Source organism: Emiliania huxleyi (assembly GCF_000372725.1).
Source record: "Emiliania huxleyi CCMP1516 unplaced genomic scaffold EMIHUscaffold_34, whole genome shotgun sequence".
Taxonomy (NCBI): Eukaryota; Haptophyta; order Isochrysidales; family Noelaerhabdaceae; genus Emiliania; species Emiliania huxleyi.
The window spans coordinates 492,778-501,756 of record NW_005199443.1 but is presented as its reverse complement, the minus strand read 5'-3'; the positions used below and the strand labels follow the sequence as shown (position 1 = coordinate 501,756).

The window sequence follows — 8,979 nt, the reverse complement described above, 5'->3', positions numbered from 1 at the left end:
ATAGGGGGGGGGGGGAAGGAACCTTCTCGAGCTCCGACTAACCTCGGCGAACCTCGGCGAACCTCGGCGAACCTCGGCGAACCTCGGCGAACCTCGGCGAATCTCGGCGAATCTCGGCGAATCTCGCACCTTCTCGAACTCCGACTCGGCGGCGCGCGCATCGTTGCAGTGGATCACGCGGATGGACCTACGAGGAGGAAAGGTCCAGGAAAGGTCTAGGAAAGGTCGAGGAAAGGTTGCAGTGGATCACGCGGATGGACCTATCATTCATGCCCTCCTCCTCACGGATGGTGAACAGGTCAGCGCGGCGTCGCGGCACTGCCGCGATGGCGAACCGCTTGATGTTGTCGGGCAGCTTGGCGAGGGCGTCGAAGGGCGTGTGGATCGGCGCGATGCCGGCCTAGGAGAGGTCCAGGAACGGTCGAGGAACGGTCTAGGAAAGGGCGTGTGGATCGGGGCGATGCCTCGTGCAGCAGTAGGTCCGCCTATGAACAATTGAGACTGGGTGATGGCGTCTGGAGCAAGACAGCCCACCCCTCCCTCGTGCAGCAGCGCTTCGCCTCTTGGACGGAGCAGTGCGATCTCCCCATATCTCCCCTATATCTCCCCTACATCTCCCCCATATCTCGTGCAGCAGCGCTTCGCCTCCTGGACGGAGCAGTCTAGGAAAGGTCTAGGAAAGGTCTAGGAAGTGTCTAGGAAGTGTCTAGGAAGTGTCTAGGAAAGGTCTAGGAAGTGTCTAGGAAGTGTCTAGGAAGTGTCTAGGAAGTGTCTAGGACAGCAGTGCGTCGCCTGCTGGACGGAGCAGTCGGTGCAGAGCGAGGCGCACCTTTGGAGGAGGGGGGAAGGGGGGGGGGGGGGGAGGTTAGGGAGGGGGGGTTGAGGGAGTGGGGGAATGGGGTAAGGAGGGGGGTGACTCTCCGCTGAAGCTCCGCAGCAGCCGAGATGCAGCCGAAATGCAGCCGAGATGCAGCCGAGATATGGGCGAGATCGCTAGGGTGAGGCGCGCGCGCGCCGCTCGGCAGAGATGATTCCTCGCTGCTGCAGCGCTGCGAGGCCGTCGGGGTCGTAGTACGTGTCGGAGGAGTAGACGATGGACTTGCCTGTTCACAGCTTGAGGTGTGAAGAGGCGCCGTTCACAGGTGCGTGTCGGAGGAGTAGACGATGGACTTGCCTGTTCACAGCTTGAGGTGTGAAGAGGCGCCGTTCACAGGTGCGTGTCGGAGGAGTAGACGATGGACTTGCCTGCGAGCTCGGCGCGGAAGCCTTCTCTATCTCCCCATATCTCCCCATATCTCCCCATATCTCCTATGGACTTGCCTGCGAGCTCGGCGCGGAAGCCTTCTCTATCTCCCCATATCTCCCCATATCTCCCCATATCTCCTATGGACTTGCCTGCGAGCTCGGCGCGGAAGCCTTCTCTATCTCCCCATATCTCCCCATATCTCCTATGGACTTGCCTGCGAGCTCGGCGCGGAAGCCTTCTCTATCTCCCCATATCTCCCCATATCTCCCCATATCTCCGATGGACTTGCCTGCGAGCTCGGCGCGGAAGCCGATGCATGGCAGCGCGTGCAGCGAATAGAAGAACTTGATGGAGCCGCCCTGGGAAGGGGAGATGTCGGGGAGATGTCGGGGAGGTGCTCGGGAGATGTCGGGGAGATGTCGGGGAAGTGCACGGGAGATGTCGGGGAGATGTCGGGGAGGTGCTCGGGAGATGTCGGGGAGATGTCGGGGAGGTGCTCGGGAGATGTCGGGGAGATGTCGGGGAGGTGCTCGGGAGATGTCGGGGAGATGTCGGGGAGGTGCTCGGGAGATGTCGGGGAGATGTCGGGGAGGTGCTCGGGAGATGTCGGGGAGATGTCGGGGAGGTGCTCGGGAGATGTCGGGGAGATGTCGGGGAGGTACAAGGGAGATGCCAGGGAGATGCCAGGGAGATGTCAGGGAGATGTCAGGGAGATTGGGGAGACGCGAGGGAGGTGCGAGGCCTGGAAGTGCACGGGCTCCCCGATCTTGACCGAGTGGAAGCAAAAGAGGCGCTGCAAAAAGTCGTAGTTCATCTCGGAGATGAGGGCGTACCTTAATGAATCACAGTTGACAATCGCTTATTAATTAAGTGGTCGTAGTTCATCTCGGAGAGAAGGGCGTACCTGTCAACAATAACAACAACAACAACAATAATAATAATCATAATAATAGTAGTAATAATAATAATCGTCGTAGTTCAGAGATGGGGGCGTACTTGCGCACGAAAGCGGCCATGATGGTGCGCGTCGTGAGCACGGTCACGCGCTGCTCGAGGAGGATCTTCTGGAAGGTGCCCGCGTCGTGGTCCGCGTGGCAGTGCGTCAGGATGACGTGCGTGATCTTGCGGCTCGAGATGCCTATTGGTTAATCGATCAACACTTCATTCACTGATGATAGGTCAGGATGCCGTGCGTGATCTCGCGGCTCGAGATGCCTATTAGTTAATCGATCAACACTTCATTCACTGATGATAGGTCAGGATGACGTGCGTGATCTCGCGGCTCGAGATGCCTATTGGTTAATCGATCAACACTTCATTCACTGATGATAGGTCAGGATGCCGTGCGTGATCTCGCGGCTCGAGATGCCGTTGCGCCGCAAGTAGTGAGCAGAGTGGGCGGGCGGGTCCACCAGGATGCCCCGCCCACGCATCCAAAGAATGAAGCCCGCCGTGGTGCCTTCATTCATTCACAGCTAGTCATTCACAGCTAGTCATTCACAGCTAGTCATTCACAGCCAGTCATTCTCCAGGGAGGGAGGGAGGCGAGGGGGGGAGGGAGGGAGGGAGGGAGGGAGTGAAGCCCGCCGTGGTGCCTTCAGTCACATCACCAACCGGCTAGGCACCCAAGGAAGGAGATGAGTTCATTCACGCACGGAGACGGCGTCCGTGCCTGCGGCGGTGAAGCCGTCGGCGGCGCCGAGGACAGTGATGCCGAACTGCGGCGCCTCAAAGTCGATCGCGTCGCCGACGGCCGTCGCCATCGGCATCAGGATGTGCGGCGGGTCGGCGATGGCGGAGGAGAGCCAGTCGGGCACCGTCGCGACAAGCTCGTCGTCGACTCGCACGTCGTACTCTGCGCCGCGGTCGATCACCTCGATCGTGCCGTCGTCGAAAGCCATGCGAGCGAGGAGGTGCCCCGCCGGCAGCTCCTCGGAGCACGCAAACTCGACAAACTGCAGCAACGTGTCGGCCTCGATCTTGCGGCCGTTGCGCGGCTCCTACGGCGACGGAGAATGCCGAAGAATGGCGAACAGTGCTGGCTGATAGCGAATACTAAGTAGCAATGAAGGGTGGTTCCGTCGCTCCTTGAAGGCACGCAGCAGGTCTCTCTCTCCGTCTCTCTCTCACTATTCCAATGACTAACGCTCATTTGCTCCTTGAAGTAGCCGATCTCGCGCAGCAGGTCGGGCCGCGCGGCGTAGATCGAGTCGTCGACGAAGGGCGAGTACTCGTCATCCTGGAAGGGAGATACAAGGGAGATGCAGGGGAGATGCAGGGGAGATGCAGGGGAGATACAGGGGAGATGCAGGGGACACATAGAGGCACCTGGTGCAGGTGCTCCTCCGCAGGCCCCTCCAGCACCTCCTCCATCACCTAACCCATCCACCAGCCAGCGATGAGCGCAGTGCTCTCCTCCACCACCCCCCTCCACCATCCCCCCCCCCTCTCCAGCACCTGCCGAATCACAGCCGCTGCCGCCGCTGCGCAAACCACCGTCGTCTTGTCGCCCTGAGAGCAGGGGAGGGGGAGGGGAGGGGGAGGGGAGGGGGAGGGGAGGGGGAGGGGAGGGGGCGGGGTGGGCGGAGAGTGCCTACGCCGCTCCTCACAGCTGGGCCTGAGCTAGGCCTGAGCTGTACCCGGAGAGCCCTAAGGTAGCTCTAGCTGAGACGCAGCCCCCTGGGGTACAAGCCTAGCCCTAACCTGGGGCAAGCCCCTACACAACCTATTCCTACGGCGCGCGCGGGACAAGCTGGCCTTGGCGAAGCGGCTCCAGTTAGTGAACTATTCACTGCCTTGCTCAAAGAATTCCCGTAGCGGGGAACTCGAGCCCTTCACTCGCTATGAATGGGCTGTTAATCAACGGAGAATGAGCTACGAGCTGCCTTGATGAAGAAGTTCCAGTAGGCGGGGAACTCGAACTCGGCGGTGTTTGTGCCAAACTTGAGGTTGAACCGCTCCTTTCCAACCACGTACACCTTTGGCACGTCCAGGCCCAGCTGCAGCGAGATATAGGGGAGATATACGGGAGATATAGGGGAGATACACCTTTGGCACGTCCAGCCCAAGCTGCAGCGAGTCCTTGATCGTCTCTGGCGGGATTCCAAACTGCACCGGACCGTGCCGCGTCCTCACATGCACCCCTCCTCGCGGCAGCAGCGTCACGGCGCCGTTGCCCGTCAGCGCGGCGAGCTCCTACCGCACCACCCACGGGACCTGAACCCACGCCGGATTCGAGGACTCGGGAGGGTATGGCACCACCAGCCCGCGCTCCTCCGAGTCAACGCGAGAGTTGTACTGCGCGCGCTTCCTGCCCCGCTGCACCATCGCTAGCAGGTCCTTTGCTGACGTCGGCGCGTGCGACGCGGCGGCGCCGGGCGACGGCGCGGGCCTAAAGGGAAGGGGGTGGTGAGGCACACTTCTCCACACACACACACACACACACACACACACACACGCACGCACGCACACACACACACACACACACACACACACACACACACACACACACACACACACACACACACACACACACACACACACACACACACACGCACGCACGCACGCACGCACACACACACACACACACACACACACACACACACACGAGGTGGTGGGGCAAGGGCGAGGCTAGTCTCGCGACTCCACGTCTAGACGACATGGGGACATGCGCGGGAGATATAGGGGAGATACAGGGGGAGATATAGGGGAGATATAGGGGAGATATGGGGAGATCTGGGGAGATCGCACCGGACGGCGTAGGACATGCGAGGACCAAAGGAAGACATGCTGGCGATGGAGGAGCTGTTGAGGGAGGACGCCACGCCGCCGGCCTGCGGTGTGAAGACTGCGGTGTGAAGACTGCGGTGTGAAGACTGCGGTGTGAAGACTGCGGTGTGAAGACTGCGGTGTGAAGACTGCGGTGTGAAGACTGCGGTGTGAAGACTGCGGTGTGAAGACTGCGGTGTGAAGACTGCGGTGTGGAGACTGCGGTGTGAAGACTGCGGTGTGAAGACTGCGGTGTGAAGACTGCGGTGTGAAGACTGCGGTGTGAAGACTGCGGTGTGAACGCGCCAGCATGAGGGCGGGAGGAGTAGTCGTGCACAGTGCTCAGAGCACCGCGCGAATGCGAGGGATAGCAGCACACAGTGTGGATTGCAGCGGAGTGTGGTCGAGTCCGGCGGAGTGCGCGTCCTCTCGAGCGCTGGCTGGGAGCACACGACTACCTCGAGCTACCGCGTTCCGTCTTCTAGGGAATCGCCCACCGTCGACCGCCCGCCGCCCGCTGACGCTCCTCGCGCGCCGGCCCCCCGCTTGATCGAACCCTCCTTCGACGGCATCAGCGAGCCTGCCGGCGTGGCGCCCGGGGCGGCGCGCGAGAAGCGAGAGCGGGTCTGCGCGGCGGGGGGCGGCCGGCCGGTGGGACTGCGGGCTGCGCGGCGGTGGGACTGCGGGCTGCGCGGCGGTGGGACTGCGGACAGCGGTCAGCGCGGCGGGGGGCGGAGGGGAGGCGAGGGGAGGAGGGGGCGGCGTGGTGAGAGCGCTGCTGAGGGGAGGCGCGGGCGGCGGGCGGCGCGGGCGGCGGGCGGCGCGGGCGGCCGCAGTGGCGAGGGCGGCGCGGACAGCTTCCGTGCCGGGCTGGGCTTCCGGGGGGAGGGAAGGAGACGGCGGCGCTGCGGCCCGTCTGGCGCTGCAGGGCGCTGCCATCTCCACGCAATGTCCGTTGGGCGGGCGGTGTGTGAGGTCGCCGCCGCCACCGCCGCCGCCGCCGCCGCCTCCGCCCGCCACGCTCTGACGCGTCGCCTGGCTGCGTCTGGCGGCAGCGGCTGCGGCAGAGAGCGCAGCGGCGGCCGGGCTGGCGGCGGCTGGCCGGTCGGATGGGGCGGCGGGCGCGTGCGAGCGGCGAGCGGCGCGGCGCGTGGCATGCGAGCGCACCAGGGTCAGATCCTCGTCCACCACCTCGATGGACAGCTCCGCGTGGTTGTGCACCTGCGCGCGCGCGGTGTGTTGAGAGGGCTCAGATGCGGCGCAGCGTCTGTCTGCGCGCTGTCTGCTTCTCTGGCGGTGCGGCGGTGCGCGCGAGGCGCGCGCGTGCGAGCGCAGCGCAGCGGTGCGGCGGCGAGCTGCCAGGGCCGGCCGGCCGCCGTCCAGGGCCGCGGCTCGCGGGCAGGAGCGGAGAGCGCACCCTCGCTAGCTGGTGCTTGATCTTCTGGCACTCCTCCTCCAGCTTCTCCAGCTGGCTCTGCAGCGCCTCGGCGCTCTCGCTCGCGTCGTGCGCGCCCTTGCTCGCGCGCGAGCCGACGGATGCAGCGCCGCCCGCAGGCACTGGAGAGCACCTTCCTAGTGAGGCCGCGCCGTCCTCTGTCGACGGCGCTGCCGCCGCGCCGCTTTTTATCCATTTTCGGAACATGCTGCTGCCGTCGAGGGGCATGCGCGAGAGGAGGCAGCCGCAGAGACAGCAATCGCAGCAGCAGCGATTGGTGTGGGAAGGAATAGCAGCGCCAGCGGCGAGCTGCTCGGCGGAGCAATGGCGAGCACAGAGCCCGTCCGACACCAGCGATGTGCGGGTCAATCTGTTCACAGCAGGCCCCCCCCCCCCCAAGTCCTGTTTGAAGGTAAGGATCATGTTTTCGCCGGGATCCGGCTGTCGACGTCGAGCCCGTCGCTGCAGTCGCGGTTGAGGTAGCTACCAAGATATTTGAAGCGGTCCACGACCGGCATGAAGCAGCCGCCGAGCAGCTTGATGTCGGTCGGACAGACAGGTCGGCGCCTCGTAGCGTAGGTGGCGGGGTCGTTGTACGAGTCCTTGCGAGGCTCGCCGTTGGAGCCGTCCTTGCCGACGTGGATCTCCATGCGCCCCAGCGAGCGAAAGCGCGAGCCCAGCAGTTCATTCGGACACGAACGCTGCACCGAAGCCTCCCGCGGAATACAATTTACAGAATCCCCTCGGAACGGCACATCTCCTCCGCACCTCCAAAACACTTTGTTTTGTCTTAGCTCAACTAAGTCTAAGAGAGCGACACGAGCTGTCTCCCTCCCCCGCGATCTCTGCACCGCCCGCGGTCATTTTGACACCGGAAAAGCCCCGCCGGTTGTGGAACGGCGCTGCTTTACTTTGCGGTCGGGGGGAGTACGCGCCAGGCGTAGCTACGTCCTGGCTGTCCTGTGGAGCGCGCCAGCTCAGAGGTCCTCACAGCGAGAGGTCCTCACTGGCCCCCGAAGGTCCTCACGACGCAGAGGTCCTCACCAGAGATCTATCTCGTCGCCACATCAAGACAATCCCTTGCTATCCACTATTCGGTCTCCTGGGAGCCGTGGTGGGGCCATTTCTCGTTGCAACACAGGGGCGGTTTTCACTCGAGGGTTTTCAATACTGGGGGGTGCCGTGTCGCGTAAGAGGACCTCTCCGCATCTCCTGCCGCGTGAGGACCTCTGTCTGCTCTGTGAGGACCTCTCGTCTGGGTCTGGAGCCCCGCTCCCTATACACTCTCGCGATGGCGTAGATTCTTTCCTCGCTGGACCCACGTGCCGGGTCGCCATCGCCTCTCCCTGCGAGCTTTTGCTTGCCGCCCTCCCTCCCGGCACCGTAATCTCGCGTTCCCTCTAAGAATGGCGTGGATAATGTCACTTGTGAGTGAAGTTACAATTTCAATCGAGCACGAGTGCTGCTGCTGCACTTGTGAGAGATCAGTGCTGCTGTGGGCCCACAGAGTCTTCGAGATAAATAAGAGTAGCGTTCCTATCAATCAATCAAAGCGCGTGTCGATTGTCCGAGAGGTTGCCCGAGTCGCCCCACCCTCTCACCCGGCGAGGAAGACGTCCAGGCACGCCTGAACCCCTGCGAATGTTTGCGGCTCGCCGCCGAAGCGTGACCGGTGCGCCTCGTTTTATCCGTAGCGGCAAATCCTTGGAGCACTTGGAGTGCAGTCATCAACCTCACATCCAGGGCCAGGGAGCTAAGAAGCGCGCCCAGAGCAGGCTTGGGTTGTAAAATTCTCCTCTGGCGTGTCACAGTCAGCGAGAGAGCCATCGCGCAGCACACCTGCTCAAAAAAGGAAGGCCCGGTTGGAGCCACGGGGCTCACGTGCTCGCTCGGGGCGCCGCCTCACTCTGCGCCACTTTTGAGGCGTTGGCGAGGGCCGGTGAGGCGGCTCCTTGGAGCACTTGGAGTGCAGTCGGCAACCTCAAATCCAGCAAAGGCGCGTTTTCTTCTTTTCGCCGGCCTCTTTGACGACCCGTAAGGGGCCGTCGCCTGCTGTGCCATTTGTAGTGCCAGTCCGAGCCAGTCTGCTGTGAGAGGGGCCTTCAAAATTCTTCTTTTCAGCGCACACGCTGGCCACAACAATGTCGCAGTCGCTGCTCGACAACTGGAGCGACGAGGGCTGCGCCGCGGCCATCTCTGAGGCGGCGGCGTCGCCGGCCGACCCGTCCGCGCCCAACCCGCTCAAGGTGGTCCTGCACGACCTCTCCTCCGCCGTCGTGCGCGGCGCGCTCGAGCCGGAGCGGCTCGTGACGGTGCTCTCGGACGCGGCGCTGGTCGACCGGGCGCTGCTGCCGCGGGTGCAGTCGGACCTGGCCGACATCTTCTGGTTCCTCGGCCTCCGCATCGAGGCCGAGAAGAGCGACGAGGACGGCGACGGCGCCCCAAAGCAGCAGCTGCTCGCTCTCGTCGCGGCGCTGCTGCAGGCGGCGGCGGCCTTCCCCCTGCCCTCCAACCACCGCCCACTGCCCCC

At 63.4% G+C, this 8,979-nt stretch overlaps 3 protein-coding genes across 3 annotated transcripts in view; 1 reads left to right on the top strand and 2 right to left on the bottom strand.

Moving 5' to 3' along the window:
- The window catches only part of EMIHUDRAFT_450883 (hypothetical protein), a 6,605-nt gene extending 2,991 nt beyond the window's left edge, over positions 1-3,614 (bottom strand). The window contains exons 1-11 of the mRNA XM_005773367.1: positions 3,575-3,614; positions 3,405-3,485; positions 2,919-3,246; positions 2,616-2,705; positions 2,243-2,384; positions 1,989-2,079; positions 1,536-1,605; positions 1,016-1,103; positions 793-829; positions 465-485; positions 320-400 (exon numbers count right to left, since the gene is read on the bottom strand). Coding sequence (XP_005773424.1) covers positions 320-400; positions 465-485; positions 793-829; positions 1,016-1,103; positions 1,536-1,605; positions 1,989-2,079; positions 2,243-2,384; positions 2,616-2,705; positions 2,919-3,147 — 849 coding nt within the window. The 5' untranslated portion in view covers positions 3,148-3,246; positions 3,405-3,485; positions 3,575-3,614. The remainder of the gene's footprint in view (positions 1-319; positions 401-464; positions 486-792; positions 830-1,015; positions 1,104-1,535; positions 1,606-1,988; positions 2,080-2,242; positions 2,385-2,615; positions 2,706-2,918; positions 3,247-3,404; positions 3,486-3,574) is intronic.
- Positions 3,594-6,794, bottom strand: EMIHUDRAFT_450881 (hypothetical protein; the record flags this gene model as incomplete). The annotated part of the gene is made up of 9 exons (XM_005773366.1): positions 6,432-6,794; positions 6,182-6,235; positions 5,512-5,640; positions 4,997-5,079; positions 4,520-4,637; positions 4,295-4,441; positions 4,132-4,224; positions 3,699-3,757; positions 3,594-3,617 (listed from the first exon to the last, which is right to left on the bottom strand). Coding segments are annotated over exons 1-9 (951 nt in total), but the record flags the coding sequence as incomplete, so codon positions are not given.
- Positions 6,795-8,090: 1,296 nt separating this feature from the next.
- Positions 8,091-8,979, top strand: part of EMIHUDRAFT_208069 (hypothetical protein) — a gene marked incomplete at both ends in the record, with an annotated part of 6,405 nt that continues 5,516 nt past the window's right edge. The window contains 3 exons of the mRNA XM_005773365.1: positions 8,091-8,121; positions 8,284-8,388; positions 8,571-8,914. Of these exons, the coding sequence (XP_005773422.1) occupies positions 8,091-8,121; positions 8,284-8,388; positions 8,571-8,914 (480 nt within the window). The remainder of the gene's footprint in view (positions 8,122-8,283; positions 8,389-8,570; positions 8,915-8,979) is intronic.